General features: G+C 49.3%; 2 protein-coding genes across 5 annotated transcripts in view; both read left to right on the top strand.

Annotated features, from left to right (window-relative positions):
- Ubtd1 (ubiquitin domain containing 1) overlaps positions 1 to 6,719 on the top strand; it is a 52,641-nt gene extending 45,922 nt beyond the window's left edge. The window contains exons 3-4 of one of the 2 annotated variants that reach the window (XM_047553035.1): positions 4,111 to 4,338; positions 5,599 to 6,719. In XM_047553035.1, coding sequence (XP_047408991.1) covers positions 4,111 to 4,338; positions 5,599 to 5,984 — 614 coding nt within the window. In that variant the 3' untranslated portion in view covers positions 5,985 to 6,719. The remainder of the gene's footprint in view (positions 1 to 4,110; positions 4,339 to 5,598) is intronic. The other variant, XM_047553037.1, reaches the window with a different exon arrangement.
- A 1,023-nt stretch (positions 6,720 to 7,742) lies between these two features.
- Ankrd2 (ankyrin repeat domain 2) lies at positions 7,743 to 18,255 on the top strand. 3 transcript variants are annotated; one of them, XM_047553032.1, is made up of 9 exons: positions 7,743 to 8,194; positions 12,673 to 12,774; positions 13,106 to 13,264; positions 13,361 to 13,468; positions 15,344 to 15,442; positions 15,780 to 15,878; positions 16,786 to 16,884; positions 17,078 to 17,176; positions 17,965 to 18,255. In XM_047553032.1, the coding sequence occupies exons 1-9, from the start codon at positions 8,042 to 8,044 to the stop codon at positions 18,109 to 18,111; spliced, it is 1,065 nt and encodes a 354-aa protein (XP_047408988.1). In that variant the 5' UTR covers positions 7,743 to 8,041; the 3' UTR covers positions 18,112 to 18,255. The 3 variants fall into 3 exon arrangements, with proteins under 3 accessions (XP_047408988.1, XP_047408989.1, XP_047408990.1); XM_047553033.1 differs by lacking the exon at positions 7,743 to 8,194 and adding an exon at positions 11,432 to 11,459; XM_047553034.1 differs by lacking the exon at positions 7,743 to 8,194 and adding an exon at positions 12,352 to 12,386.
- The last annotated feature ends 400 nt before the right edge of the window (positions 18,256 to 18,655 follow it).

The raw sequence follows: 18,655 nt of genomic DNA on the forward strand, positions 1-18,655 counted from the left end.
TTCAGGCTTCTTGGCTGTACCACCTCAGCCCCACTCTCTTGGCTCCCCATGCTCTTCCTACTTTATTGTGATTGTTCCCCAGAACTCCATGTATCAACTTTCCTTATTAACTACTTTCATTGTATTATTCTTATTAATAACACAATAAGTTCTCATTGTAGAAAACTTGGAAAATATAAACCAAAAAAAACATTGGTAATTGCCAATCAGATATAACCTCTGTTCATATTTTGGTCATGAATTCCTCTTTTCTTTTAAAATATGTATATAATTATGCATACTTTGCTTTGGTTTGTTGTTGTTGTTGTTATTTTAGGTGGGGGACTTGCCACATCTCCCAGACCAGCACCACCATGCCCACTCATTGTGCATACTTTATGAGAAGAAAAAACTGGAACACAGAGCACCTGCTATTCTGGAACCTTTTCACACTATGTTGTGAACATTTCCCGGTGTTACTCCACATCCTTCCTCGCTGTCACAAAATGGCTACCACTGATCCTTCTTACAGATGCAGATTTTATTTCACCTTTTTCCTGATGCTGTTTCTAGCTCTCCCTGCTAAAAAAATGTTGCTGAGTTAAATAGCTTTGTACATAAATCCTCACCACACACACTTCTTGTGATTATTTTCTTAGAATAAATTCTTAGAAACCAAATAGCTGAGCCAAAGGAATGCATGTTTTTAAGTTTTTTTTTGGTATTATACCAAATGCCCTTCATAAGGCTTATACCAGTTTGTGCAGCATATGAGTGTTCACATCCTTACCACTGCCAATTTTTTTGACTCAACTAACTATAAAATACCTTTTTTATAAGTAATTGAAATTAAAATGTCATCATCAATTTATTTAAATGCTTAGATGGAAAGCTTCCTTTTCCGTTTTTGTCTAAGTCTGTGCCTAAGATTGTATGCACCAGTATGTGAGCTCTGGTCTCCTGTGGGGCCTCTCTCCTGTGCATGCTTAGTCTTGTGCCTGGAGAACTCTGCTAGATATTTTTCTGTTGCATTTGACCCACTGATGAAGGGGGCTCACACTGGCCCAGAGGTGCTCTGGCTGCCCTCTGGTGGCAAAGAGGTGCAAAGGTGCTGAGATGGAGCTGGTTGGGCTCCTGCTGTGTTCCTGCATTAACCCTGCCTGACCCCTGCCCACCACCACCACCACCCCATTATAATACCTTCCACTCAAAGTGCCCTGTGGAGGGTGAGGAGTTTCTATACCCTGTGTCCTGGGTCATTGCAGATGCATTTAATACTTAGGCTCACTTGCAGTGTCCACCTGTGGGTAAGAAATGCATAAATGATAGTTTGGAAAACTAGCTGTCTGGGGTAGGGGAGGTGACCCTGAAACCTGCTTCAAGAAGAATTCAAGAGGTGACAACTTTGAAAGGGACCGCCATGAGACTATTTATTTTAAAGATCAATCCTTTAGGTTGAGAGAGAGATGCATGTACAGTTTATAGCTCAGGTGTCCTTCGGGTCACAGACCAGCAATCTCAGAGTCAGGAACAGAGCTAAAAGGTGAACATTTTAAAATGCCCCAGCTGGGTGCAGTGGTGCATGCCTGTAATCCCAGGGATTTGGGAAGCTGAAGCAGGAGGATCACAACCAGCCTTGGCAATTTAGCAAAACCGTGTCTCAAAAAATAAAAAGGGGTGGGGATATAGCTCAGTGTTACCCCTAGGTTCAATCTGTACTATTAAAAAAATTTTTAAGATAACATAAAATTAATTAATCAAAATGTCCCAAGCTTTGTCTCTTTCTAGGAAGTTTCTTTTCTTTTTTGATACTGGGAATTGAACCCAAGGGCACTTTATCACTGAGCTACTTCTCCAGCCCCTTTTAATTTTTTATTTTGAGACAGGGCCTCGCTGAATTGCAGAAGCTGGTCTCAAACTTGTGATCCTTGTGCCTTAGCGTTCTGAATCATTGGGATTACAGGTGTGTACCACCAAGCCCAACTCTTGGGCATTCTTTATGATCTCCTTTCCTTAATCCATATGTTTAAGGCGCTCATTTCTTAAACTCAGTATTTTGTAATCTGTCTGATAAATTCCAGTCTGAGGCCTTTGTGGTCTGATTCTTCTGTCTGCTGGCTCACACTGCTCTGTTCCCTTGCATATGATGTTTTTGTTTTGATTTATGACTATGCCCTTATTATTATTTATCCTTGAAACTTTATTTGGGAATTTTTTGAGGCCTGGTTTGAAGTTGGTTTCCTCCAAAGAGGACTTGCATTTCCTTCTTCCAACCCACGGAACACTTTAAATTGAATGTTTGGCTACCGAGTTTTCTGCCCACACAGGTAGCTGTGAATTCAGATGGCAAACCACAGGATTTAGTCAGACCTGAGGTGGAACCTTCTCTGTCACTCTCCACTTTGTGTGAGCTCAGGCAAGTCATTTAATCTCTCTCATCTCCCCTATCATCTGCAAAGCAGCAACAGTGCTACCCACCTCCTGAGGCCACTGGAAGGGTGAAATGGGAGAGTGTACACAGATGAAGCGCTCCCATGGGACTCTTGCCCACAGTTGGTGGCCAGTGAATGCCATCCTCTTTTACGAGTAGTCCCCTCCTGCCTGAGCCAGTGGCAACAGCCTGGTGACAGCCCTAGCTTTAGTAAGTGATCCCACCTGGCTCCTGTGAGATGCTTTGCCTTCAGCTTTGAGATGACTGAGCCTCCAGACACCTTTGAGGTCCAGGGTTGTTTTGGAGGTCACTTGGAGCTGGGTAACAAGAAAAATGACATTTGACAGAAATGTTTTCTTCTTCAGATGCCATAGGAATTGTTTGGTTGGTTATTATTTTAAAAAGAGAATCTTGGGCTAGGCTGGGACTGTAGCTCACTAGTGGGACGTTTGCCTAGCATGAGTGAGGCCCTGGGTTCCAACCCCAGCCCCATGGGGCGGTGGGCAGGAAACATTTGTAACTATCTGTATGGCAGCACATTAGTAACAAGATAATCAAACTGCTTATAATTTTAATTGTGTAAGTTGGCAGTAATATAAATATGAGATGAAAAGAAAGTTGTATATTGGTGTGAAAATATCTTAAGTTCTTTCTGGAACAAGGGATATAAAGAAATAAATTTAATAATACAAACTCAACTATATTGTGAAAAATGGGGAAATGGAAGCTGGAAGGAATATGTGTAGGTGTCAACAGTAGTTACTTCCTAACGGTGGGATTCTGAGTAATTTTCCCCTCAGTTGTCCAAGGCTGGGTTTTGGAGTCAAAGTCTTGCATTATGTTGGTACTATGTGGCCTTAGACAAATGACAAACTCTCTGAATCTTGGGTTCCCCATCTATTGGATTGCTCCGAGGATCAAATGAATAAAGAGGGCTGGGGCTGTAGCTCAGTGGTAGAGCGCTTGCCTAGTGTGTGCGAGGCCCTGGGTTCAGTCTCCAGCACTGCAAAAAAGAGAACAAGTCCAAAGTGCCCAGCCTGTGATCTGGCACATGTTGGTTCTCTAAATGGTGGCAGTTACTATTTTTACACACCTACATTCTTTCCAGATTTCTTTTATGCTGAATGTATATTACTTTATACTCAAAGAAAGAGTAAAATTAAAACTTCAATGCAACAAGGGTGTGCAAATAGTCCCCAACTTAGGTTTTTTGACTTCCCAAGACTGCAAAAATGCTACACATTAAGTAGCAGCCACACCTTGAATTTTGAATGTTGAGCTTTTCCCTGGCTAGCAACACTCCATGCTGGGCAGTGGTAGCCCCAGTGGGCCACACAACCGTGAGGGGAAATAACTGACATTCCACAGTGTGTTGCTAAGCTGTGGTGTTCAGGATGTTTGGGCAAACTAAGTACATTTTTGACTTCAGATATTTTCAACTATACATACATAACCTCATTGTAAGTTGAGGAGTATCTGTATATGCTTTGCTGACAAAATTATTTTATATCCCTAAGTTGGGTTTCCAGACTCTTCCCTGCTATTAAGGAAGGACCCAGAGACCTAAATACTGAGGAGCCAGTGCTGCAGGGTGCTAGGCAGACCAGGGCCTGACCCCAAGAAGCGAGGAGCTAGAGAGAAGGTGAATTGTAGCCCAGGTGGCATTAGAGATGCTGAGCTTGTCCCCCTGTCCTGTCCAGGACGCAATGAGCCCCTGAAGAAGGAACGGCTCAAATGGAAGAGCGACTATCCCATGACCGACGGGCAACTTCGGAGCAAACGGGATGAATTCTGGGACACAGCACCTGCCTTTGAGGGACGCAAGGAGATCTGGGATGCCCTTAAGGCCGCCGCCTATGCTGCCGAGGCCAATGACCATGAGCTGGCTCAGGCCATCCTGGATGGAGCCAGCATCACTTTGCCTCACGGTGAGCTGAGCTGGGGGGGGGTCATCAGCACAGTTTAGTGGTGGAGGACAGCCAGTGGCCAGCCACATCAGGAGTGTCTCTCCAAGCTGGAGGAGGCAGGAGGGGTAGAGGTGTGTGTGTGTGTATGTGCTGTGTATGTGTCTATTCACTTGTTCAATTAAGCTCCCCCTCTGAGCATGGACCATGAAGGCGGGGACACAAAGAAATAAAAGACACAGTCCCTGCTTGCCTACTGAGGGAACACAAAGACACCAGCAAACCTGAAAGCTAAAGACTTGCTCAGGGTGCTTTGGGGTCCCAGAACATCTGAGGCACTAATCTTCTGTTGGGTTTTATGTGCCAGGCACTGAGCTAGAAGCTTCTACTGCATGGTCTCATTTAAGTTCACATCAGCCTCATGGGCTATGGAAAGTAGAGAGTCACAGAGCTGGGTCTTGACTACATTCCAACTTGTGACCTTTCCTAGCTGTGTGACTTTCAACAAGTCACTTATCACATTGGAACCTGAGGACTTTGCAAGTGTTAAGGGACACAACTGTTAGGATTCAGCAAAATGCATATAACATCTGGTCCAGTCCCAACACCAAGGATGTGCCCATGACTCAGTAAATATAGTTCCAGCCGCGTTATCTTGCACCCAGCACCCAGCACTCGTGCTCAGCAGAGTTTTTGGGTGAACAAATGAAAACTTGAATAATGTGCTAGGGCTGATAGGGCCAGCACCTGGTGGGGTGGGATGCCAGCCCAGGTCTTCCCAGCTCCAACCTTGTGCTCCTCTGGTCATAAGGCTGTCCCAGAAAGACCTGACTGTGGGGTGAGCCTGGGGACTGTGGGGTGGCCAAGGTGGCTAGCTTAATCTGCTTAGATTGCTATAACAAAGTCCCACAGATTGGGTGCCTTCAACAACAGAAATCTGTTTCTCACAGTTCTGGAGGCTGGAAATCCAAGATGAGGGTGACAGCTAATTTAGTTTCTGGTGAGGGTCCTCTTCTTATTTTGCGGTTGGCCAGTTTCTTGCTGTGTCTTCACATGCTGGGAAGAGAGAAAGGGGGAGAGCTCTCTGGCATCTCGAAAGGATAGTAATCCTGTGGATTAGGCCTCCCACTTATGACCTCACTTAACCTTAATTGCTTCCATAGAAGCCCCATCTGCAAAAAGTTACATTGGGGTGTTAGGGTTTCAACATTAATTTTCAGGGACACAGCATTCAGTGCATGACAAGTCCCCAAGCCAACAATGACCACCTTGCCTTTCCCATAGGTACCCTTTGTGAATGCTATGACGAACTGGGCAATCGCTACCAGTTGCCCATCTACTGCCTGTCACCACCGGTGAACCTGCTGCTGGAGCACACTGAAGAGGAGAGTCTGGAGCCCCCTGAGCCTGTCCCCAGCGTGCGCCGAGAGTTCCCGCTGAAGGTGCGCCTCTCCACGGGCAAGGACGTGAGGCTCAGCGCCAGCCTGCCTGACACAGTAGGGCAGCTCAAGAGGCAGCTGCACACCCAGGAAGGCATCGAACCATCCTGGCAGCGATGGTTCTTCTCTGGAAAGCTGCTCACAGACCGCACACGGCTCCAGGAAACGAAGATCCAGAAAGATTTTGTCATCCAGGTCATCATCAACCAACCCCCGCCACCCCAGGACTGATGGGCCCACGGACTCCTGGGAAGAAAGGCCATGGAGGGCCTCTGCAGGGCTGAGCAGCTGGCCTGGAGCACGAGGCCCCCCACCCTGCTGCTGCCTTCAAGTGCTGTTGTTTTCTCTAAGGGCATCTCCCCGCTCTATGGCTCTGGGTGAGCCATGGAGGAACCCTGCCTTCCAGGGGCACTGTGGGCCACCAGTGCCCAGCACCCAGGGAGCAATGCTGCCACACACAGGCCTTGCCAACCTTGTCAGAGAAAAGGTGACTGGGACCCTCCACCCTGCATCTCCTGAAGCAGGTTGGAGCCACAGGGGCCAGCCTGGAGGCCCTGGAGCCCAGATCTGTCATCTGGTGCTGCTCTGTGCTCACTCCGGTTTTCTGCTCAGGGTCGGGAAGCAGCTGCTGTCTCCCTCCTCCGCTCCCACCCTGACTTTGCCCTGGGCACAGTGCCAGTCCCCTTGGGAGGAGGGAACCACCAGTGAGTCCCAGGGCTTGGGGAGCCTGAGGCAGGCGGGCCTCTGCCTCTCCCTGCCCCCAGCACAATCGGCAGAGGTGAGGCAGGTGGCCAGATGGTTGGGCTTTGTGGCAGGGGTCTGCACGGGGCCATCTCCTGGCTGTAACTCAAGTGGTGGGGGGTCTGCAGCCTGGTCATGGTCTCCTCAGCAGGTCCTCATGTACAGACATATGTGCATATTTATCAATAAAGCCTTTGGCTCCTCCTCTCTTGCCTGGCATTTAACTTTGAGTTCTGCAGCTCCTGCTGCTGTGGGAACAGGTGGGCCAGACAGTCCCCAACTTAGCACACAGAGCACACAGACCTGAGCTGCTAGTCTTCTGGGCCCTAATTTCAATCCCCCTTACATTCTTGTGGGTCCTGGGGAAAAGCCAGTTAACCTCTGAACCCATGTGACTTTTCTTTAAGGTGGAGATGACTCTGCCTGCAGTTGCTGTGAGGGTTAAATGAGAGAGCTGATGTGACAGTGCCTTGAAAGTAAAGCAGCACCTAGGAAGGTGACATTAGTTGCTTCTGGTCTGTTCCTGCTGCAGGAGCGGGATGGCTCTGGCCTCCAGTCCCACAGCCAGGCCCTCATGATCGAGGTGTGTGTGGAAATCCTACCGACACTGCCCGTGTGGGTGTCAAAGCAGGATTTCTGACAAATTTAGATGATGAGCATATGTCAGAGGTTTGTGAACCAGAGAGAAAAGGGAAACAGCTCCTTGTGTGTCAGGATGACCCAGAGCTCACCCTGCAAGTTCCAGTGAGGAACTGGGTGACTACAAGTCTGCTTTCCCTCCAGTTGGGCGTATTCTTTGTTTCCAGTAAGCATGGCTGGTCCCTGGTCAAGGTAACCTGGCACTGTCTGGTGCTCCTTGTCAGCTGGCTTTGGCACTGCACTCTAGCTTCCTGAGATCTTGTCTTGAAGCAACCCTGTAATTCCTGTAGAGGTCCCTGAGGGAGACAGGTGGATAAGATCTGTGCATAACGGACATGGCCTGATGCAGTGATGTTTCGCTAGGGGGTGCTGTGGGACCCAGAGAGGCTGAGGCCCCCAGGAACTGTGATCAGAGGGAGGTGGCTGGCTGCCCTTTTTCCCCCCACCATCCTGGTACTCCAGTCTGGACAAGGCAGTCTGAAGTCTGCCCCACCACATGGCCAGCAGGACCTGTACACAGGCAGCCTGAGGACACAGCCTGTCTTGGGTATCCTTGTTTGGTTTTCAGGTCCCACAGGGGCACTAGTTGGGCAGGGTTTCCAGGTATCCAGCAGATGGCACTGCCACCCAGGCCAGAGGATGCAGCCAGCAGGTCCAGCAGGTCCAGCTGCCCTGGCTAAGGCCCAAGCTGTCAGGACAGACTGAACAGGCTTCTCCCTACACCCCTGCTCTTGAGGCACTGTGCCCTTTGGCTCCAGCAGGCCAGCAGTTGGGGGAGAGGCAACTTCTCTGCTCATGGTCCTGGCTCTCCTGCTCCCTGGGGCTGCCTGAGGTGAAGGTGACAGGTGGGGGAGGCAGGTGAAGAATTGGGCCAGTGAGCTCATGACAAAGGCGCCTGGAGGGCGGGGATGAGTTCTCTGGCCTATATAGCCCCCAGTGCCCTGTGGCCTGCAGAGGCAGTCATGGACAGCACCATGGAGGGGCCCCTGGAGAACTCCGAGGCTGTGCAGAGGGCCACAGCGCTCATTGAGCAGCGGCTGGCTCAGGAGGAGGAGAGTGAGGTGGGTACAGGGGTGCGGAGGCCGAACAGTCTCGGGAATCCATCTCCTGTCATGGGAAGGGAGAGCCTGGCCCTTGTACCTCTGGTGGTGGGGTGGGTTGGACAAGTATCCCTGAGGGCCCTGCTGGCCCCATTCCTGCCCCAGGCAGCTCCTGGCAGAGAGGGCTGCTGGTGAGAGACCGAGGCTTCAGTCCCCAAAATAGAGTTAGTGGTCAACCTGAGCTCAGGTGAGCTTCCCAAGACCCTTCCACCCAACTGGGCTTCAGGAGACAGGCCAGGCTGTACAGGGAAAACAGCTGGGCACTGCCTGGGAACATCAGGAAAGTGCTGCTTCTGGGAGGCTGGGGCAGGAGCAACTCCAGGGTGGGGTCACTCTAGGAGAATAAAGACTGGTACTGAACCTCAGCATGGTGGTACCTGTCTAATCCCAGCTACTCAGGAGGCTGAAGCAGGAGGAGTGCATGTTCAAGGCTAGCCTGGGTAACTTAATGAGACCCCATTGCAAATAAAAAGGACTGGGGATGTGTCTGTGGTAGAGTGCTTGCCTAGCATGCACAGTGCCCTGATTTCAATCCCCAGTTACTGTCTCCTGCCACATAAATGGTACTGATCGAGGAAGGGATGCTGGGAAAGGAAGCATGGATTTCCCCAGTACTGCGGCCACATGTGGGGAGACCTAGGTGGCACAATTGCATTTTCTCTAGCATAAGGAAGAGGGGCAGGAGTGCAGCCTTGTCATACTCTAAATTGTCATACTCTAATAAATATTTGTTTGTTTATTCTTGCTACTGAGGATTGAACCCAGGGATGCTTTACCACCGAGCTATATCTCCAGCACTTTTTATTTTATTTTGAGACAGAGTTTCACTAAGGTGCCCAGGCTGGCCTTGAACCTGTGATTCTCCTGTCTTAACCTCCCAAATCAATGGGATTACAGGTGTGTGCCACCACGCCCGGCTTGTCTAAATTTTATTTAAACTAACACTTGGTCTAGTGTTTGTTCTGCCAAGAGTCTGATGCTGTAAGGAATGGAAGGACCAATAAAGCCCAGATCCTGCCTTCTTTTCACCAACCTAGCATTCATTTTAGCCAACACTTCTCAGTTGCATAGTCAACTAGAGATGGTTAAGTAGAGAGGTGGATCAGCAGTGAAGGAGGTGGGTGAGTCATTCCAGCTGGGGACCTTCAAGGACTACTCTGTGGGCTGGATGATATCTGAGTTGGACCTTCAAGAGTGGTAAGTGAAGATCAGGACTGGGGAGAATATTCCAGGCTAAGGAAATGACAGCACCTGTAGTATCCATAAGAGAAAGTGTGACTGTAAATGAAAAAGTCTGGTAGGAGGGGCTAAGGCCAGAAAGGGAGGCAGAGGACAAATCAGAAAAAGCCATGTTGAAGATGCTTATTCCGTGGGCAGTGGGGAGCCACTAAGTGTTGTTGAGTGGAATGTGGTACCTTCTGACCTATTTTAGTAAAGAAACTCTGATGGCCCTGAGAAGGACTTGTCGACCACAGAAAGGCTAGCTCTAACGGGAATGGAAAGGAGGAGATAGCCAGGTATCATGGCATGTGTTTATAACCCAGTGACCTGGGAGGCTGAGGCAGGAGGATTGCAAGTCTGAGACCAACCTTGGCAACTTGGTGAGAACTTCAGCAACTTAGCGAAACCCTGTCTCAAAAAACAAAACAAAACAAAACAAAAAGACTGAGGATGTAGCTCAGTGGTAAACCATCCCTGGGTGCAATCCCCAGCATACCCTCCCCCCTCCCCACCCCACCACCCCCCCCTGCCCGAGGAAAAAGAAAGGAGATAAATCGGTTCAGAGGAAGACACCATTCACACAAGGAAGTGTGGCTGAATGAGCGGTAAGTAAAAGGGAAGGATCAGAACTACAAGGGAAGAAGAGATGAACTTAGATTTGTCAAGGTAGAGCTGGGACTGAGCTTGCTGAGTTCTGGCCAGGGCATCCCTGGATCTCCAGGAATCCCACTTCTCATTCCCCTAAGGACTGGTCAGTGCCAGGAAGGGGAGGCATGCTGCTGTGTCATCTCTGGACTGCTGCCACGAGACACAGGAATCTTGAGCAAGGGGCCCCTAGCAGTCCTCTTCCATTCATTCATCCAACAAATATAGCTGCAGGGCTATCAGGACACCAGGTGCCCTCAGAGCCAACCTTCCCATCCAGCGCCTACTCCGTGCCCAGCATTGAGCTGAGCACTCTATAGAGATTCTTTTGTTTAACCCGTACAACCATCTGTGAGGTAACGTAGGAGTTTTGTTTCATGAGCTAATATCCAATTTGATAAGCATTTATTGAGCACCTATGTGACAGCCCACAAAGATGAATCTGAAGTGAGGGGCTATGAGTAAGAAATGAGTGGCATTAGAGTCCATAGTTGTTCCCACCAGGCCCCAGCTCAGCAGAGAAAGCCTCTGGTTAGCCTGTGACTCCTGCCCATGCTGTGAGGGCAAGGAGATTTCAGGAGCTGGATCTCTCTTGTGGGGTACTTGTGGGGTTAGGTCATCACTGGGGACTTAGGGTGCGCAGAGATGCTGAGCCCGCCCACCATTATTAATTCACTCGTTCCTTTGTTCATTCACTGTAAATTCTCTGAGCACCTACTATGCATCAGGCCTGTTACATGTGCTGGGGATACCAAGATGATTAAGCCACAAGCCAACCCTCTGCTCCATGGGGAGTCCAGACAGAGTCCCACATGCAGCAGTAGCTGCAGTTCCAAGTCATCTCTTGTCTCTGGAAGAAGATGCAATGTTCCAAGTGAGGCCAGCACTGGGGAGACCCCAAACCGTGTAAGCCTGACAAGAAAGAGAGAAGATAGTAATTCACAGGACCTTCAAAATGGAGACCTGGAAACCTGGGATGGGGATGTAGCTCAGTGATAAAGTGCTTGCCTGGTACATGTGAAGCCCTGGGTTCAATCCAAATAGGAGACCTAGGAAATAAGCCCTCCAATCCACCATGGAAGAGGCTAACTCTGGGACTCAGTGAGAAATGAGAAGGCAGCCGGGCACCACGATGGTACCAGTCCTCTCAGCTGCCCTCCTATCTCAGCACCCTCCAGCCTGGGCAGATGTTTCTGGACTGGTATCCATACAATATGTGGGCTTGGGGGACTTGAGGGATGGAGGTGCACTTTACAAAGAGTGAAGAAGAAGTCTGGAAAAACCAGAGCTACAAATGGAGAGAAGACCTGGAAGGGAGATGAACTGCATTATTTCAGTGAAAATATGGTGACTACTTAGGGTACGTCTCAGCCTGACAGCTGAGAAGCTGCTCTCATCCCCTAGTTTCCCTGAGAGCAATAGTTCCCAAGCTTTGGGGAAAAAAGTCAGTGTCTAATATAGCTGCTGAATTTTTATATTGCCAAAAAGGCCACTGAAAAATAAAGTAAAATAAAATAGCAGTTGCGTACAGTGGTGCATGCCTGTAATTGCAACTACTCAGTAGGCTGAGGCAGGAGGATCACAAGTTCCAGGCCAAAAAAATTAAAAGAGTTGGGAATGATGCTCAGTGGTGAAGCATTTGGTTAGCATTTGATTAGCAGATGTGAGGCCCTGGGTTTGACCCCAGCACTGAAAATAGAATTTAAAAACTACCATTTCTTATCACAATTTTCTCATCGAAGTGATTTTTTTTTGGGGGGTGGGGGGGTACTGAGGATTGAATCAAAGGTTCTTTACCACTGAGTTTCTGTCCTGTCCTTTTTTTTAAGACAGGGTCTCACTAAGTTGCTGAGGTTGGTCTCAAACTTGTGATCTTCCTGCCTTAGGCTCCCAAGTCACTGAGATTACAGGTGTGCACCACCATGCCCCACTCAATGTGAATTTTTAATGCCAAAAAGTAAAAAAAAAAAAAAAAAAAAAAAAAGAAATGAATGCATTTAGAACTTCTGAATCCTTGCAAAATATTTGGGGAAAAGATTGTATCTACACTGAACATGCACAGATTTTTTTTCCTGTCATTTTTTCCTAAACAATAAAATATAACAACTGTCTACATAGCATTTACACTGCATTGGGTATTATAAGCAATCTGGAAATGATTTAAAATGTACTGGAGAATGTGCGGAGGTCATATGCAAATACTATGTCTTTTTATACAAGGGGCCTGAGCATCTGCAGATTTTGGTATTGCAGTGAGCCATAGAACTAATCCCCTGTGGATACCGAGGTACAACTATATATTTTATTTCATAAAAACTCCCTGCAGTGGCCTTCAGTCTTATTTGGGAAGCAAGAGTTTGAGCCCTGGGTTGGGATTGAGACTGAGATGTGGAATTGTGGACATTACCCCCTTTTAGGTGCTTCTCCAGGAGCCCTGTTCTTGCCTGGGTTCTGAGGTCACACAGGGGTCATTGTTAAGGTGACCTTGGGTTGGTTGGGGGAAAGGCTACCAGCCACCCCAACTCTCCCCCTCGCCTGGAGGTCCTGGAGAAAGTTCTCTCTTGGTTCACCAGAAACTGCGCGGAGCCGCCCAGGGGAAGCTGCCCATGGACATGCTGGTGCTTGAGGATGAGAAGCGCCTTGGTGCCCAGAATACGGCTTTACAAAAGGTTAAGGTAAGTGTGAGAAAACCCAGTGTCTGCGCTCAGCCAAGCGCCTGTGGTCAGGGTTCCTCCTCTCCTCCTGGTCCCTGGACCAGCAGCTCAGCCATCCCGGAAACACGTGAGGAATGCAGAAATTAAGCCCACTAGACCTGACTAATCAGACTCCCCTTCCCTGCCTCCCTGCCTTCCCCGCATCTTTGCCATCTTGTCCTGGAAGGAGAATTGGACATTGGTTCCTTTTCTCTATACACACCACCCCCACCTCCACTTTAGCTCACGAGACCTCCACCCCACTCCCCAACTCTAAACTCCAGTATGGGTTTGATGAGTCACTGACACTCAGGGCCAAGAGCGCGTGCGTAAGACATCCCTGGACTTGCGGCGGGAGATCATCGATGTGGGCGGGATCCAAAACCTCATCGAGCTGCGGAAAAAACGCAAGCAAAAGAAGCGGGAAGCCCTGGCTGCCGCCCAGGAGCCGCCTCCAGAGCCGGAGGAGATCGTAAGGGTCCTGGGAAGGTCATCTATGTGGGCAGGGGAAAGCAGGGAGGCCCGGATCACCTGGGCCGCCCTCCATGACTGGACTCTCATCCTGCAGACTGGCCCCGTGGATGAGGAGACATTCCTGAAAGCAGCAGTGGAGGGGAAAATGAAGGTCATTGAGAAGTTCCTCGTAGATGGAGGTTCAGCTGACACCTGCGATGAGGTGAAGAATTCACCCCTGCCCCTGCACCTGCCCAGCTCACCCTGCTCAGACCCTGGTTCAGCCCATTTGTGGGCCTGTTTGAGAATGGGCAGGTTAGGGGGTGCCCAGGATAGGATACTCTCTTCTTCACCCAGGAATTTACTTAAACCCTACTTAGGTTTTTCCCCAACTCTGAACCACCTGCAGGGTAACTAATGTCACATGTTTCTGTAGGGAAGGTGGAGGGATGGCATCGAATAAAAAGAGCTCAGAACCAGGAGATTTGGGGGCAAATCCATGTCTACCACTCCCTAGCTTTGGGACCCATGGCTGGTCTCTGCCACCTCCCCAGGCCTCAACTTCCTCCACTGAAATTTGACCTACTTGCCTCACATGTTATGATCAAATGGAATATTTGCACCTCAATAAGTATTTATTGAATTAATGAAAAACTGTGACGCCCATACTAAGATACAGTATTTTTGTTTCTTATGGTGTAATTCTATACTGCCTTTTAAAAATTATCTTTCGTGTGTGGATCGAACTCAGGGCCTGGTACATGCTTTGCAAGTGCTCTACCACTGAGCCATGTCCCCAGCCCCTATTTGCAGTATTTTATTGTATTAAAATATAACATGAAATATGCCATTTTAACTGTCACTGACATTAATTACACTTACAAAGCTGTGCAAACATTACCAACATCTTTTTTTTTCTTCTACAGTACTGAGGGTTGAACCCAGGGGCACTTTACCACAGAGCAACATCTCCAGCCCTTTCTCATTAAATTTAATTAGTTAATTTGTGGTGCTGAGGACACTCTACTACTGAGCTACACTCCCAGTCTTTTTTTTTTTTTTTAATTTGAGAAGAGTCTCATTAAATTATTAAGGCTGGCCTCCAACTGAAAATTCTCCTGCCTTTAGCCTCCCAAGTCTCTGGGATTAGAGTCATGCACCACCATGCCTGGCTCCAGTCCTTTTAAATTTTTATTTTGAGACAGAATGTTCCTAAATTGCCCAGGCTGGCCTCAAACTTGCAATTCTCCTATTCAGCTTCCCAAGCAGCTGGTATTACAAGTGTACACCACTGCACCCGGCTCACCACCATCTATTTTAAAAATATTTCCATCACCCATCATGTTTATTTTTGTTTTCCTTGAAGCTGCCTCTTTGCACTTCTTAAGTATCCCCTTGCTCTTATATCCTGGGACTAAGCATTAATGGTCACCTACCTTTGCTCTGCATAATTGTAGATTTTAACATGTATTTTCTGCTCTTTAGCCTCCAGGGTCTTAATTCTTTTTATCTGTCCAAGTACCTTCTAGGTGTTAGAAAAAAGACAAGGGTTGAGAGTGGTGGGAGGCTGCCCATAACCTGATCTTAGCATATGGAAAGACACCCATGGTCCCGTGTTTCAAAGTCCAAAGATGAGCAACCTCCTCATTCTGACACTGTGCTCAGCACTTTTGGGAAATAGAGACCAGCGAGACTCCATCTACCCTCCAGAGCTCAAGGTCAAGGGTCAGCTCAGCCTAGTAGCAACTCTTGCCTAGAGGTTTAAAGGAAGTAATGTTACATGAGTCGCACTTTGAAGGAGTAGCAGATTTTCATCAGGGGAAGTGAGGGCAAAACAAGACGTACCCAGCAGAGGGTCTGGCTTCTGCAAGCGCACGGTGGGATATGCTGGGGGGCATCGAGAAGGTCAATCTCCAAGGTTGAGAAGGGCAGGGGCTCTAAGGCTGATCTGGATAGGCGCTGCAAAACACATGGGGGCAAGGGGACCCAGTGTAAGGGTCAGAATTGATTTGCAGCAAAGCCTAGGCCTCAGCCTGGGTGGGAGGTGGGCTCAGACCTAGGGCCAGAGGCCAGGGCCTCACAACCTCTCTGGGGACAGTTCCGACGGACAGCACTGCACAGAGCCTCCCTGGAGGGCCACATGGAAATCCTGGAGAAGCTTCTGGAAAGTGGGGCCACCGTGGACTTCCAGGACCGGGTGAGTGCAAAGGCAGGTATTTGGGGTCGGGGAGGCAAGAGGTGAATCCTGTACCAATAGACCTCCTCTTCCTGACAACAGATGCCAAGCCGGCCCCGCCTCTTGTAGGTTGTATGGCAGTGGGCAAGTCCTATTTCCTTCCTTAGCCTCCTCTGTCACTGGCTTGGACTAGATGGGCCCTGAGGGCTCTTCTGTCCCACTGCCCAGGCACTGTAGTGTCTCTGCCTATTCTCTGAACCTTTCCCTAAGATGTCCTTCTGCTTGCTTGGCTGGGGTTCTTTCTCCCAGGACATTTCTTCCCTGCAGCTCTTCAATTAAGCCCCATCCTCCCTTCTAGCTGGACTGCACAGCCATGCATTGGGCCTGCCGCGGAGGCCACTTGGAGGTGGTGAAACTCCTGCAAAGCCGAGGAGCCGACACCAATGTGAGGGATAAGGTGAGGCAGCAATGCTCAGGGCAGTAGATATTGAGGTGACTGCAGGGAGGAGGGCAGGGGGCAAAGGACAGGTCAGCAGGTGGCAGAAAAGTAGTGAGCTTGTCTAGTTTTTAGAGTGGGCACAGCAGCTGCCCTTTGAGGGACCACATCTGGGGATGGGGGCCCAAAAAAGAGTAGAGAAGAGGAGAGGACAGGAGACCCACTATCTTGGGGGCTTGGGGTGCACCCAGAGGATGCAGGATTTGTTATCCTATGCAAACCTTCATCATTCTTCTGTTTATCCATCCATCCATCCATCCATCCATCCATCCATTTATTCATCTCTTCATTTATTTGTTAACCTACCCTCCTTCCACACATTTGCTCCTTCACATGAAACCCTGAACAAGTAACTAGGCCTTTGAGCCTCTCTTCCTCATCTGAAAAATGTCTTGTAGGGTTCTTGTGTAGATTATATAAATGAATCATTTATTCAACATAAAGCTTATGCTTTGTTTTGGCCATCACATAATCAGATCCCAACAAGTGGCATCTTTTATAATTATTTGAAGAAGAGTGGGCTGAGGACATGACTCAGCAGTACAGCACTCGTCTAGCATGTTTAAGGCCCTGGGTTGAAACCCCAATACTGCAAAATAATAAAAAATAAATTGGTATAGAGGAGTGAACTGCCCACAGCTCAGGAGAGGAGAATCATAGAAAGCTTTTGAAGGAGGTGGCATTTAAGGCTTCAAAGTTCAACTATTGGATAGGATGGTGGGAAACTATTATTCCCTCCCTTCCAGGGCTCAGGCCTTGGCACTAGGACTTGGGGGGAGGGCTCAGGCTAGAATCAGTGTAGCCTCCCACCCCAGGGACACCACAGTCCAGGCCCCCCAGCCAGCACTTCCTGCCTCCTCATACACAGCTGCTGAGCACTCCATTGCACGTGGCGGTCCGCACAGGACATGTGGAGATTGTGGAACACTTTCTATCCCTGGGCTTGGACATCAATGCCAGAGACAGAGTGAGTGCTGGGCTCCCGCTGCCTTGGCCCCACCATGGCTGTGTGGGGGATCATGCACTTCCACAGGCGAGTGGCCCTTCCCTTGGGAACCCTCAGACTGTGGTTTCTGAGTAGGGTCTCCAGCCCACCTTCTGTCACCCTGCTCCCCAGCTACTACCCCCAAAGGCCATGCTGAGTGCTACACTGTCTCTAGGAAGGGGACAGTGCCCTGCATGATGCTGTGAGGCTCAACCGCTACAAAATCATCAAGCTGCTGCTCCTGCATGGAGCTGATATGATGAGCAAGAACCTGGTAAGTCCCTTCCCTGAGTCAGTGATTGGGGTGAGCACTTGCACAGTGGAGGGTCTGTTGGGACCCTGGGACCATCCCAGCCTAGGGATACAGATCATTGGTTCTGGTCATCAGTACAGCACATAAAGATGTCCTTTTCAGAATACCATTCCAACTACCACCTTCCCCTCTCTCTGTAAGGCAGAATCTAGAGGACAAGTCCAGAGAAACAGTAGGAAGACTTCCTGAAGGTCCCCAGTAGGCCACAGGACATCCTAGCATGCAGGCCCCAGGGGGACCAAGGTCTCAGAGGACAGAACTGAAAGGAACTTAAGCATTTGGTTGGCACCTCCATTTCTAGCACACTGTGCTGGTTCCTGGTGGCCCATGAGTTTAATGAGGATGGATGAGGATCGAAGAGCTTGAATTTGACCCTCAGAAAAGAATCTTTGGGGCCCAGAGCAATCAAATAAAGAGAGGCATGGGAGGGTCCCTTTGGAACAAGGAAGACTAAGGGGATACTAGAAGGAAGCTATGGAGAAAGTATGGATGTTTCTCAACCTCAGTACTATTGACATTTGGGACTGGATAATTATTTGTTGTGGGGGGACCATCCTATGTATTGTAGGAGTTTAAGCAGTGTCCCTGGCCTCTGCCCACTAGATACCAGTAGCCCTCACTCTCCCAGTTGTGACCACTAAAATGTCTTCACTTGTGTCCAGTGGCCCCCAGTTGAGAACCACTGGTGTAGCCAAGGGCACCTTCTGGTACTTCTGAACTATGAACAGATCTCCTTGTGGTCTCCCCAGGCAGGAAAGACCCCCACAGACCTGGTGCAGTTGTGGCAGGCTGACACCCGGCACGCGCTGGAACATCCTGAGCCAGGCACAGAGCAGAATGGGCTAGAGGGGCCTGGGAGTGGGCGCCAGACTCCTCAGCCCGTGCCAGCCCAATAAATTCCTGCCCTAGCCCAGCCAGGCACCTGGCTCCTCCCATGTGCAGCCAGATGGTCTCAGTATGGCCCAAGAGCTAACTGAAGACCCAGCCACTTCCCGCATGATCCAGGAGCACCCACAAACTCTCACAATAAAAATGTTCTTTTTGCTATTTGTGATGTGTGTTTCCATTTGTGTTCAAATGAAGACTGGGGGAAAGGTGGGCTTAGGGACTAGGACAACTGGAAGCCTGTGTACTGTGGTTTCTCCGTGCTTCTTTCCTGTCACCCCGTTTTTCTACCCTGGGAGTCAGGCTTGCCCCTGCACAGGTCAGCTTTTCGATATGCTCATCCCAGCTCCTTCCTGGTGACTTCTGTCCTGTGGAGCTGTGTATGGCCAGCACAGGCCTGACACATGGCCTCCTTGGCAGGAGGAGCCTGGCAGGGTAGTGAGGTTACAAGAAGCTTCTCACTCAGTGTGTAGCACCTCCCTCCTGCAGGGCAGGGCCTGACCAGCTCAGCCAATCAGCTCCACTAGCCTCGGAACTGCCTGGAAACTGGCAGCG

Source organism: Sciurus carolinensis, chromosome 5 (assembly GCF_902686445.1).
Source record: "Sciurus carolinensis chromosome 5, mSciCar1.2, whole genome shotgun sequence".
Classification (NCBI taxonomy): domain Eukaryota; kingdom Metazoa; phylum Chordata; class Mammalia; order Rodentia; family Sciuridae; genus Sciurus; species Sciurus carolinensis.